This window comes from Lampetra fluviatilis, chromosome 1 (assembly GCF_964198595.1).
Source record: "Lampetra fluviatilis chromosome 1, kcLamFluv1.1, whole genome shotgun sequence".
Taxonomy (NCBI): Eukaryota; Metazoa; Chordata; class Hyperoartia; order Petromyzontiformes; family Petromyzontidae; genus Lampetra; species Lampetra fluviatilis.
In genome coordinates, this window is record NC_136275.1 from 22,689,074 (window position 1) to 22,702,906 (window position 13,833).

Here is a 13,833-nt window from a genome sequence, read left to right on the forward strand (position 1 = left end):
CTAAATGCTGCACACATATTTATCTTCACCACTACGTCAAACCACAGGTGTGTTGGAGAGTAAATACACATTTACAATTTGAGTACGACGTTTCGCTGGTAATTACATCCAGCATCATCGCCCGATTTACTCTCCAACACTGGTGGGCTGGAGTAGTAAATATTTGTCGTTTTGTTTACGTAAAAAATCCCTTACTAATTGGCTGTGTCGGGTGGTGGAGGGCTATGACGCATTTATACTTACGCGATCTAACCCAAAAATCTTTATTATGAACAAGCCCTGTTGACTTCGTTGAATTAAACCTGCATAGATAATGAGCAAAGTCGTCTACTCACCATCACTTAAACTTACAATACAATTAATGTTTTTACTCGTGAGTTCTTAACAATGCTCCAGAGCCAAATGTTTAACTCGGCTAAAAACATTCGATATATTATCAGAGTATGCTTTTTGTTTGCATTCTGACCACAATCATTGTGGTTAATGCAGACATAATTCTTTGTAAAAGGTTTCAGTTTAGTGTTTAACATCTTAACACTTGTTTTGTTGCCAGAAAAAATGGGGAAAACCTATTATCAAGGTTAAATAAAGCAACTTTAGATGATAACATAGCTTACATTTACTGTACTTGCATATGATTGTCAAAGTGAGACAAAGTTGGACCCAAGTTGTCAAACGCATTATTTCATTTGTGCTGCCTATAGCCATCGAGGTAATAATATAGTTTAAAAGTTTGTCTTGAAACTTTCAAACAAGTCAACAGGTTCTGAAAGAGTATATATTGGACAATGCTTATCTTTGTGGTTTGAAACCAGTGAAGGAAATTCCATTTTATTTTGACTAAGTTCAGTCTGAGACCTCCTTTACCAGTGGCAAAATATAGTAATAGGTTTTTACTCTTTCAACTGGTACAAAAACTGACACCTTTATACAAGGCATCATGTTTGAAATAACCACAACACAAGCAGTCAAAATGCAAACAAAAAGAAACAACTGATGATGATATGCACTGTCCTTGAAATTGATTGGTCCCCACCCGAGACAGCTTTTCTTAGAGCCTAGTCTCCATTGGTGTTGGACCAGATGACACCAAAAGGAGTACAACTCAAAGACAGCGCACTATCAGAGTATTGAGAGCTCGGGGCAAGCATTTACACTATGAGACCTCCTTTACCAGTGGAAAAATATAGTAATAGGTTTTTACCCTTTCAACATTACCAACCGAGCCCTCCTGATGACGAATGTCTATCCTGTATTTGGTCTTTAATGATAATGCATTTGATGAATTGTCACAATTTACGATCATGGTGCAATTCAAAACATACTTTGTTTATGTGAATGCAGCAAAACGTGGTGGCAGCAGGGGCCGTACAAACCCATTACAAACATATGAATGGGAAAAAAATAAGAGTTCTTGCACACTATTTGATGCATGCCTTGCAAATGTAAAAAATGTATCTTAATCGATGCAGCGATGCATCATTACACCCATTATGCCTATAAAGGTATACAGAAAACCACCCCGCGTCACACGGATTTGTAGATGGGAAAAAGACAATTGCACACTGTTTCTCTCTTTATTTCCCACAGATATACACCAACGGACAGTGTCTACTCAAACTTAAATAACGTATATTTACAGAAATGCACATTTTACACAATTCATGGGATAAGTGGAGACCTCTCAGTAGCCAAAATTACAGTAGGTTAAACCTGCTCCCAGGATGATGCCTCTCATATACATCAATCACCCACCATCGTGTCCACTACGGCGAGTCTGATGCACTCGACTATGGGACACCTTTACTGGGAATTTAGGTTCTACTTGAAGCTGTGCTGTTGGCATCTATACGAATGCAGCACATTATTCTGTTTCATAGCATCTGAACCATGTCATATTCTGAATAACCCGCATGTGAAATCACGAAACATTTTCCTGTATTCTTTAAACTATGCAAAGTTGCATTTTTTTTAACTACACAGAGCTACAAGTGCTCAAAGCTAAATGGATAAGTCAGTGCATCGTACATTATCTGCCAATTAAGGTTTTCAGGAGCCAGGTTTGAGCCAATCAAGTCATCATCAAATTTAGAAGATGATTATGTATGTGGAGTCATTGGTGAGTGGGTGGAGAACATAAAATTAGCTTAACAAAAACACATGACCACCTGAGGTGGGCACCCAAGGGCATGAACCATAGTTTTGGCCTAAGTGCTCAAACATAGGCAAAGCATTAACCCACAAAGACAACCAGCCACTTTTATAATTCCAATCGTTAGCAAATACCCAATGAGATGTCCTCTTTTGGTGTATTCTGATATTAGCTACCTTATCATTTGTTTAGCGCCATATACTCCAAGAGTGGTTGGGCAATTCTCATAAGTTGAGGTTCTACACCAGGAATGGTTATTCTAAATTTGTATAATGAAGATCAGTCTCTCCATAGGACAAGTTTGGACATCGCACATAGTCGAAACTTCTTAACCAACCCTGGAGAGACAACGGATTAAGTAGACTCCTGACCAAACTTTGAATCCATGAGTTTCCAACTTGGAAGTACAGCGCTGCGTCAGAGCACCACTTGGTTCACATGCAGTAACTTTAGAGCAATGCAAATTGTTATATTAAAATAAAAAGCTATATAAAAATGCTCTCTCTAACTTAAGCACACTAGCAAATCCCAACTAAAGATAAACTCTCGCCGTAGTACACACTATGATATGTGCACAGAGATCTCGAATTCAACGCTACGTCAAGTTTGTTCAAAAGGACATCAACATTACAAAACCTAACTACGACTGATAGCCATACAACATAACCCATACACAGTCCAGTAGGGAGAAAGCTAATAAAATACTGTATTACTAACATTAGATTTTGGTCTTTCACACTTTTAAGGATTGTTTTTACAGCAACACATTTTACAGGACATTATTTAAAACTGCCGATTCAATTACGTATAGCAAGCTAATCAAACATTAGACAATCATTTTCCGCAAGTAGTTTCAATGTCAAGAAGAAATAATTTAAGAAATCCTGACAATGTCACAATACTGTATTTTTAGCATGTTCGTCCTAAAAACTAGCACTACACTACAACATGCAAGACATATGAGCCATCATCGGTGAGCAAATATTCTGCTGCTATTCGCACACAATACAGCTGTCTACAATAATTATTAAATCGCTCAATACATTACAACGCTCAGTTATGATTTCACTCAATTGTCTTAAACTGGTTTGGTACAGGCAACACAAAAATGTAATTCCAAGCATCTTGGATGAGGCCATCATTGGGCAATCATTCAGCAGTGTAAACAATGCTGGTTGTTTAAAGGATCGTTCATGATTCCATGAATTTGTGAGACAATGGCTGCAAACCAATGGCAGATACAAGTGGAAACACTAGCATTTGGAAAGCAATAAACCCTACACACCCGTACAAGGCCTCAAATCTGGCCTCAAGATATAAAAATGCTGTTAAATGAATACAATGTCCTGTTTAATCATATGGTACATAATGTGACACTGCTCTTGAATTATGTGGTTTAATTTTTTTTTAAATAACCTGGATTTATTTAGCAGCAGTGGATAACACAAACCATGCTTCAATAGCAATAATAATGCATGTAACCTGGTTAAATGACTTTACATGTCAGAATTATTTGGTTTGGTTCCATTTTAATACAAGCCACAGCAAAAAAAACCCAAATTTATAAGCGCACCTTACTAGGTGTGCATCCTGTGTTTTTTGCATGGGAATTGTTGAGTGAAACCTTACATTCACCAAGAAAACAAACGTGTACAAAGTTTAAATGACTTAAAAACACTATCAAGGAGTGGGTGGCAACTGCCATGAGAGCATGCGGTCAGCCAACCACAGCACACCATGGAATGCTTCGTCACCCATTACAGCACTCGGACCAATTCCTGACCAGCAGATAGGGGCACGCAAAGTAAAAAGGGGGTTTCCCCCAGACAGCTCATCTTACCTCTTGTGCCCCGTGTTTCTGTGAAGTGTAACACATCCTTTTCTGTAGAAGAAACATCGCAAAAAAGGGAATTTGACACAAAGCACAGCGCTGTGGTAGAAATGCCTGTTGACCATTGCGCGATACTAGAGCACGCCTGACTGTTTTTACTGCAAGCCAATTCAAGTTGTGTTTAATTTGAGCGTGTTATTTTTTAAGTAAACATATCAACTTTCGTGTTAAGTGGCCAGCAGAAGTAATGCCCGTGCTGCTGTGCAAGTCAAACTGCTAAACTGTAATACAGCAATGAGAATACCTTTTTGCCTTAGATTATATGTGCATGCAGAATGAGGTAAGGAACTTTGAAATAGAATGTGGCAAGAAAGCCAAGTAGGTTTAATCAAGAAAAGGATGTTGCAATGGGTGGAAGACGATAGGGACAGGTTACCGAGGCAAACAATGGAGTGGGCACCCAAAGGTCAGAGGCCAAGGGAAATACCTAAAAGCCAGATTGTGAGATTATTGCAAGAGCAGATTTTGGTGGTCAGGTGTCAACTGCACAACAGCTGTAGGATCTAGGAGTGGTGAGGAGCATTGGCATCGATGGTAATGGCCGTGACGACCTCTTGAGCTTGTTTCCGTTTGCTCGGCGGCGCCATGTACTTGCTACTGTGCGACGGTGGGGTGGCGGCGCGGGGCTATGAGAGCACCCAGCCCAGCGGCACCCACATCGTCTCCCTCTCCAGCGAGTCTGCGGTGGCGCGCAGCTCGCGATACGCCACTGCCAGCTCGTCGTTCACCACCGTCTTGTCAAACAGGTAGCCAAACTGAGCCTCCATCCGTGCTGCCGTCCCCAGCATTTCCTGGAACTCCTCATCCTGTACCCGAGTGGGGGGAGCGGGTGGGGATATAGGTAGGATTCTGTGTGAGGTGTCCTGCTTCCTGCATATTTCTACTACGTCACAAAACCACCGGTGTCGAAGTCACCGGCATCTGTGTGGGCTGCAAGGGTGTGCTAAGTGTGTACGCATTTATTTAATTCTAAGAGATCTCAAAAGACCCTCCACCAATGCAACCCTAACTTCCATCAACCTAAGATACCCCATTTTTTACCCATCAAGGCTAAACATCGTGCGAAGAGATTTATTTAAAATACTAAATGTCAAAACTTTTTGTAAAAATTCTGCACTCCAACAACAAATGTATTTCCAATTCCATTTCAGAAAATTGGACCACTATGTTTCCAAGAGGGGAAAGGAAAAAAAGTAACTGTGTTCACATTTTGCCTTTTGGATTGGAAAATAAACATTGGACTAAGGGTACAGAGTTGAAATAATTAATTAGACATAGAATTCTCCAAACAACAGCATAAAACACAATAAAAAAACATGCATACAACATTGCACAGAGCACAATATGGGATGTGAGCATGTGCAAAATTACAGAACTAGAGCATGTGCAAAATTACAGAACTAGAGCATGATAAATAACTCATAAATCACGGGACTTCCAATTATGTGCTTTGTTAACTCGCATAATCCATTATCGGCCTATCCAATTATCCAAAATATTTGCTTATCCTCACCCCATTTCAGCACAGATGATGCTTAGGTTCATCTATCCACACATGTACATACACATGCATGGGCTGCTCCTGTGAATAATGTCATGTTATAGCAGTGTGCTACAGATCAGCAGATGCTGGATTGCAGCACAAGCCTTAACCTTGATGCATGTAACATCATAAGATTTGACATGCATCACATGGATCTATCTAATGCATATTAAAGGAGAATTGATACGTGAAAAAGGCAGCCTACTCTGCACTGGGCTAGTTTTCACACTGATGCAATTTACAGAGTAAGTTGCTATATATAATTGTATGGTAGTTCAGGAGTACAAAATCCTAAATTTTAAAATGCCCTACAATAACATTGTTACAGCTATCTGACTGGTTATAGATTCCCAGGTGTTCTTTGAAAAAAGAAACATGGATTTGTTTTACATTACATTCTGACCCGTTGGCACTGTGGTTATTTGTTTTTCAATGGAAAGTTACACGTTAGAATCCCAATCGGTGTCAACTCAGCGCATCATCCCTCTAGCGTCTATAAAAATGAGCACACTACTTGGTCAAACGTCAACAGTGGTCATCTCTTTGGAGAGACTGCCACCTGGCATATACATTTGGAATTTCTACCACTAAGGATCACAAAACGTGACAAGGATTGCCCCAGTGCATTTTTAACTTAGGAAACACTTTTACTTGACTTGTGTACAGTGGCCAAGTAGGAACGCAACAAAAAACCCACGAAGCTTTTACACTTGTGTGGCGTAAAATACATGTTCAACATTGTTTCCACATATGGTCCCCGACCATGATAATTTTGAGTATCCTTTTATTTTGCACAACTCTCTGACATCACCCACACGTTCTTCCCTCCACATGCAGCCTCCGCTAAATACATTTACTGAAGCTTGGAATTCACTGAAGTGTTTTTCCCCTTCTTGCTAAGCTATTTAAATTTCAAGCAAGGAGGCACTTCTTAGAACTTGGATGCAGCACAGTCATCCTTTATTAGGATAATGCAAGTAGCGTGCATTCGGTAAGGTATGCCATCACTGCAATAATAAAAATGCATAGACCAGACTGACCTCCCAGTGGTTCGGACCTCATTGGCAATGAGTGTGAAAGAAACACATACCCCACATTACAAAGACAAAATAGAGGGCTGAGAATTTCCGGAACTAGATTATTATTCCATGAGACTGGCGTGCATTTTGCATTAAAGCATTCCACTGTCCAGCTCTTGGGATTGTGACAGACATTCGATTGGCAGCTAGGAAAGGGAGAATTTTAAGAAAAAAATATAATACAAAACCTGCCAGTTGCTGAACGAATTCAAAATATATTGTACTTAAGAATACACTAGCACTGGCTGAGGCTTGCATACGTAAATTACATTAATTAACCTCCACTGTTGTGTGTGAAGAGGAATGCGAGTGGGGATTATTCCCTGGTGATCCATCAGTAGCAAACAAGAAAGATCCAGAAAAATGCTTTGAGCATGGTTCATTTTACTATGTGCTAATGATAAGGCCTGGTAAAAACACCAGCTATACTTATTCAATCTAATCCACAGTTGTGTAAATCTATGCCAATTTAAATGCCATTAATTTTACTGTCATATTCAAGCATTCCATTTCAGAACCATGTGGAGCAATTACAAAACGTTTTTTTTTATGGTTATCCATTTTCTTCTGTTTTCTATAATTGATCAGGTTTAAGTTTATAAAAAATAGAGGTGACCAAGTGGCTCAGTGGGATAGCATTTCTCAAAGCACTGATGAGTTTACTGCTTGACATTTGAGCTGTGGGTAGTCACTAGAAATTAAGAGGACTTTACATTCCAGTCTCGACATGGCCAAAGATATATGAACAATAAAACACCTACCAAAGTAAAATAAAAATGACGCCACACTTAAATTGGCCCAACAATCGAGAAATATAAATATTGGAAGATAAGGAATAATAAATGAATATAGGTGAATTAAAGAGCGATTGTAATTATATTGGTAATGTCTTCTAGGTTCATTCACCAATGTTAAGTAAGTAAAGTGTGGTTCCCCTGCCGAGGAATTCTAAAATAGAATGCAAATACTTAGCATCTCACCCCGAGGTTGATAGTACAAATGCAGAGTAATTTCGGAGCAATATGCTCAAACTATGAAATATATATATAATGCAAAGATGTAAATCACAAACGAAACAAGGCTGAACGTGCAAGCAACTGCAGCTGACACAAAAGAGTTCATTTATATAAACGCATGCCCAAAACAAGAACCTTCTTATTCTATCTTGGTCAAGATCTATTGTACATGATAACATAATTTGCTATATCATAACTATACCTTGAACAAATGCCCTTTACAGACTACTCAAAGCACCCATGCAGTTATTTGGTAAAGCACTCACCGTGAAATTACGGGCCGGGTTTTTGTCTCCGCTGGATTTGGCTGCCCCTCTCGTCTGTCGGAGACGCTCAAGAGAAGGCGGCTTCACGAAGATCACAAACGGCTTGAACTCTGGTGTCCGAATGGACTTGATAGCCTGGCAGGGGCAAAGGTCAATCACATGGTAAATGTGGTTGCTGTTCTTCAAAATTTAAACACTTTATCAGCCTCAGCATTCTTATGTGCTAGTGATTGTCACGCATGCGTATACATTTAAAATCTAGTAGAGTTAACATGTTACTCTATTCACAGCATCCAAGGTTCATGGTGATGCCTCATTTCTTTAGAACTGCCTTTGGTGTTTAATTTGTTATCTTTCCCCTGCACCTCTGATAAGCAAGGTTTTCTACGTATGGTGCGGAAGCTCAACAAAAACAAACTTTGTGCGTGAAATAATTAGGCAGTTTCTACAATGGGCAACTAGGCACCAGTAAAGACAGTAACACAAGTAGGCTGCCAACATATCCATACGGAGTTTAAGTGCTCTCCTCTCATATGCATAGGCTCTGCAGATTATCAATTTTCATTCCATAAGCAAAATACTCATTAAGACATTAACCAAACATCCAAGTGTAGGATGTTCTCAAAAAATAAGATTGAGGCTGGATAAAGGACTGTTATTTTTCCTTACAAGTTTAAGCCAAGTGTAAAAAAAGCACGATCATTTCTCCCCAGTTCACATAAAGAAACGTACTTGCCGCATGCCAATTGAAACACCGAGTAAAACTCGTGTAAATAACCAAAAGGGGGCAAATGGCTGCTCCTCCTCACCGGGGGGCTCACGTCCAGCAGGCACACCTTGCCAGCATTCACCACCGAGCGAATAGCGTCCACGCTCGTGCCGTACAAGTTCCCCTTGAACTCGCCGTACTCCACAAACCTGGACAGGGCATAAAACGCTTGGGGGCTCACTCACACCTCTCTTCAACTAAACCGCCTTTTACTTGTAAATGCTCGATCCAAATTGATGTTCGTATTGTCCAAAGAGTGTACGTTTATGACAGCACGTGTATAACTGAATGAAAGCCAAAATACCGGACGTCTAAGGTAATGTGCGATCAAAGTGTCTCTCTACTCGAACGAGTGTGGGTCAGTGCTCATCTCCGTAATTGCTTCTGAGCCAGTGGTGGAAATTACACATTCCTACGGTGGGGGCCAGTCTCTCCAAAGGAAAAAAAAACCGTTTTGTAAAAGAAAAATCACGCCTGGAGAAATGCCCCAAGCAGCTTGTCGAGAGCTGCGTTTCTGCATTTGAATACGTACCGGTCTCGAATGCGGTTGGTTTAAATGGTGAATGTTAAACATGCCAGGCAACGACTGGCCCCAGCGTGAATAAGTTCCCTCACTCGTCTGGCCGGCTTTGCACCAAGAGGGAAGGGAGTGAGAAGTAATGCACGTTGGGCAGCATCACCTCTGATGCAATCACCTGTTGTTCTGCAGATCTGCCTCGAATAGGTGCCGAGACACAAAGTAATACTCCTTGCTGTCTTTCTCGTGGCTCTTCTTTTGCCGTGTAGTTGCTGCAAATTCAATACGCCAGTTAAGCAATGGAGCTTTTAGGAAAAAGTCAAGATTTATAGACGTGGCAAATAAAAGTAGCTCCGCAGTTTAAAACAATTAAATTCCCACGGCGAGAAAACACAAGACTTCTCAATTGCGATTAATGTGCAGAACAATTTCAGCATTGTCTCTGGATGAGTAATACGCACTTGGAACAGTTCCGCTATAGAGGCTTGGGTCGCTGGCGATGAGTCTTCTTTTGAGCTCATTAATTCCAACCCCAGGTGGCCCTGTGAAGGATGCTATGTTAACAATCATCTCAAGGAGTTTCCAAAAACATGCCGAAAACAAAAAAGCGCAATGCAACCGTTGTCCTCGCACTGTGCGTTCTCCCAGCAGGCATTGGCCAAGAACCTGTGTTAAGGCCAGGCACATACCAAGCACTCAACGCACAGAGATGCAGTCATGTGTGACAAGACAAAGTGCAACGGCCAGATATGAAGACAGAGTACAACAGCCACAGATTCTAAAGCATGGGATTACCTTTGGCAGCATTGAAACATTTCATGTAAAAGATATCTTAAAAATGTAATATTCCATTCAGATCTGTTAAAGTGTGTATTACATGGTGATACGAACAAAAGCATAATTTCAAAATAAATGCCACATTGAAATGTGCAAGTACATATCATTAAGCTAGAAGCTTCTGTAGTTGCTTGCTTTGCTAGAGTCCCACTCTCTGACTAAGACCTGCACATTAACACAGATATTATTCCAACCTCGACAACCGTCTCTCTTAGCACTAAATTCCATGACCAGGCAGCTTTAATGCAGCCCTGTGGGCACTTGTGCGATTGCTCACCGACGAGCACGATGACTCGATACTTGTCACCTAGCTGGTGCTGGTACTGCAGCACCTCCTCGTAGGTGGAAACCTCCGAGGCATCATACTCGGCACTGCGTTTGCTCTCGTACATCAATTTGCTCGTCTTCCTGCTCTGGCGGCTGAGCCGGAAGCTCCGACGGAGACCGGCTACAGAGGCGTCCACATTCACACATGGACACAAGCGAATAAATCGTTGTTAGCATTGCATATTCACCATGGCATAGAGATGGACAGGTGTCAATCAACGAAGGCAAGTGCCTTTAAATGTTTCACTTATAATAGTGGTATATGACCTGTTGTAGTAAAAAGACACGCCTTTTCCTTGGAGAAAAATCCGCGACCTTTATTTTACTTGTTGAAACACCAATGACAACTATGAACTCTTTTGCAAGCTAGATCTGCGTTCATAATTTTCAAAAACATACTGCAGTTTTTTCCTTTTAAAATGTAACAAAGGCAGTTTGTCCATCATGACATTGCTGTGCCAAGGCCACACACTGGTCTATTACTACTAAATATATTACTGCATCTTTAATAATTGATTTTCAAGGTGTTAAATACAGCCGGGTGATGGTGGCGCACATCTGTAATCTAGCACTGGAGGCAGTGAGGGTTGGTGGATCGCACAAATGTTGTGAAACTCCCTTCCTGTAGGCATCCAGGTGCCATTCTCTGGCTCGCCAGGAGAGGACGGTACAGCAAGTGGACCAATCGCCATCTGTTTCCACCTCTACGGCGATAGAGTGTTGCCCCCTCTTGTGTGTGGGGTTTTCTCCGGATGCTCCGGTTTCCTCCCACACATATAAATACTTAACATTAATTGGCTGAAAACATCTTAAAATAAAAACTCAATGCAGGGCCCTCCTGAAACAAAGAGTCCTACGATTCAGTGCGGCTTTCATTGATAAAGTAAATTATCATTATATAGTAATATAATTAGCATTATATTATGAAGTGAAAATAATCTGGCAGCAAATCAAACTGTTGATTAATTATGCAATAGTTTAGTGACGATTGCACTGATAACCAGGCTATGCAGACCAACGATCTGTGTTAAATGTTGAGCTGTTTTTTTCAGATTGAGGTTGAGAGTGAGATTTTACAAGTTAAGGAATGTTGAGGAACAACTGACTTTATCAATCTCTTTTTATTTACATTTGTTACATGATTTTCAAAACATAAACAGCTGTTTTTCTCTGTAAAAGCATATACGCCCTCGAGTGAGACTACTCTGACAATGTGGTTGGCTACAATGTTACCTTTACTAGATCAAAAAAGACGAAACCACATATTGCTGTGGAAGATTCTCACACTGAATAACCCAATTATTTTCGAAGTATTGCTGTTATGAAAATAAAAACAGTGAAATTTAATGAAATTATGTATACTTATTTCAGAAAACTCATTATGAATGTGGATTACGTAACATGATGGCTGGTATATTGTGAAATAAAGGTTGTACATTCCCTAGATTTTTTAAAAATGGCTTTTATAGATTACAAAAAAAATGTTGGCCTCATATTGCAGGTTTCATAATTTTTCAGGTTGGCTCATATAGATCTAAGAAAATGAATGATACTGTTTACAATGTTGGATTTTTCGGTGTAGGAATGATAATTTACATTGTTGATCAAATGCGATATGGACATCCCATAATATGATTACTCTGTGACAATAACTCAGAAAAATGTAGTATGTCGGGGATGCGTTCATGAAGGTGCGACGAATATCGAAACGATGTAAATGAAAGCAATTTAGAGGGTAGGTGGAGGTGAAGGCTGAGGCGATGGATACGAGAAAGGACGAATGATGCTGTCAGTGATGTGTGGGTTGAGGCAACGCAAATCAGGATGTGGTATTAATAAAGTGATGACGTATTTGTGAAACGATATAAAATGGGGAGACATAAATCGGGATATTACTATATATAGGAATGTCCAATAAGGATTAATTATCATTTTAAATAACATACGCAAACACACAAAGGCTCTCGATTATTGGGATATATTGGATTGCTTTGTTTAATTATTTAATACAATTGCACAAGCATAGGTCACACCTGCTAAAGGTTACCAAGTAACAATTATGCTGCCTGATATGATTATACCCCAGAATGGCATTGTACAAATAATTATTGAGTCACTTGAGAAGGTCTTTAGGGCAAAAATAGTTTGCTGCATGAGAATCAAGCCAACGTTTTAAATCCTAAGAGATGGAATATATTGAATTAGGTGGAAAACTGTATTTTTATTACTTTTTTATACGGTCATTGGAGACTGGGCTAAAAGCATAAACCTATGTACCACTTCCCAGACCACTGGGAACCAGATGCTGTCGCCCAAGAGCTGCCGAGGAACAGCACAAGGGCCCAGGTCTGTGTACAAGGTCTACAAAACAATGCACCACGAAGCCCCATGAGTTTGGCTCCTCAGACTCCACCCCACCCCTACGACCTACATCGATATTTTGAAATGTTATAAGTACAAGGAGTAACACAAGTATTACACTAATTTAAGTAAGAATATATTCATTTTGTATTTTTACACAGATCCAGGAAGTTAAACGAAGTCGGCAATGTTAATACATACAGGTCTCGCTTCTGAGCTGACTTTGTGATGTTGCAACTGGTTCTGGAGTAGCAGTAAACGTTTGTGGGCTAATGCATTAGTCCAGTGGTTTGGTTTTGGGACACCATGAGATTCGTTTATATAGGCGAGAGGCGAGGCTGATACAGAAACACAGGTTATTGGACCCATCCCAGTGTGAGCACATCAGCATGGTGCCGACTGGCTGTCGAAATAAGTCATCACTCCCCTCGAGAAACTGGCTTAATCAGTTATCAAAAAGCCAGATTTGAATGCAGGATCTCAGCAGTGCTGGTCCAGTCATCTGACAGCCATTGTTAGGTCAGAGCCACCTGGCCACCTTGGGACTTCTCTACAAAAGCATGGAAGCGATGGCCAATGTGATGACGGCTGCGAGGGAGAATGGGAGGTGGAGCGTCGGTGGGGGCACTGAGGACAGTGGGGGAGGCACACGCATGCACAAGTGGCGACAAAGCTCTCACCGATATAAACTCCGTGGCCATCATACCCTGGATCTTCTGGACATATCAACAAGCACACCGAGCAGTAACAAAGTACAGGAGGAGAAAAAAGCAGAGTTAGACACCAAGCCTGTCATGCAGAAAGAGACAGAGTGTGCGTGAGAAAAAAAATATAACCACCAATGCAGACTTTGCACAGACAGCCAGCAGCCAGCAGTTAAGGAGACTTAAGATTTAAAATGAAAACCATAAATGAAACACCAAAAGTATAAATCAAGCAGCAAATGATGAGGACACTCACTTAATGCCTGCCAGTCCATGGCAATGGGTATAGTCATATGAATGCCAAGGAACATACTAGTGATGTGGCCAACAACTGACCAAATATTCTGGTCTATTGCAGCTGGTAAGGTCCA

The 13,833-nt window shown here is 40.6% G+C and overlaps 1 protein-coding gene across 7 annotated transcripts in view; it reads right to left on the reverse strand.

Moving 5' to 3' along the window:
• Positions 1-1,564: 1,564 nt before the first annotated feature.
• MPP7 (MAGUK p55 scaffold protein 7) overlaps positions 1,565-13,833 on the reverse strand; it is a 57,766-nt gene continuing 45,497 nt past the window's right edge. For 5 of the 7 annotated variants that reach the window (XM_078859545.1, XM_078859534.1, XM_078859524.1 and 2 more), the window contains 7 exons: positions 13,439-13,474; positions 10,348-10,518; positions 9,695-9,775; positions 9,412-9,505; positions 8,757-8,865; positions 7,948-8,082; positions 1,565-4,849 (listed from right to left, as the gene is read on the reverse strand). In XM_078859545.1, the coding sequence (XP_078715671.1) occupies positions 4,670-4,849; positions 7,948-8,082; positions 8,757-8,865; positions 9,412-9,505; positions 9,695-9,775; positions 10,348-10,518; positions 13,439-13,474 (806 nt within the window). In that variant the 3' untranslated portion in view covers positions 1,565-4,669. The remainder of the gene's footprint in view (positions 4,850-7,947; positions 8,083-8,756; positions 8,866-9,411; positions 9,506-9,694; positions 9,776-10,347; positions 10,519-13,438; positions 13,475-13,833) is intronic. The other 2 variants (XM_078859566.1, XM_078859556.1) reach the window with 1 other exon arrangement.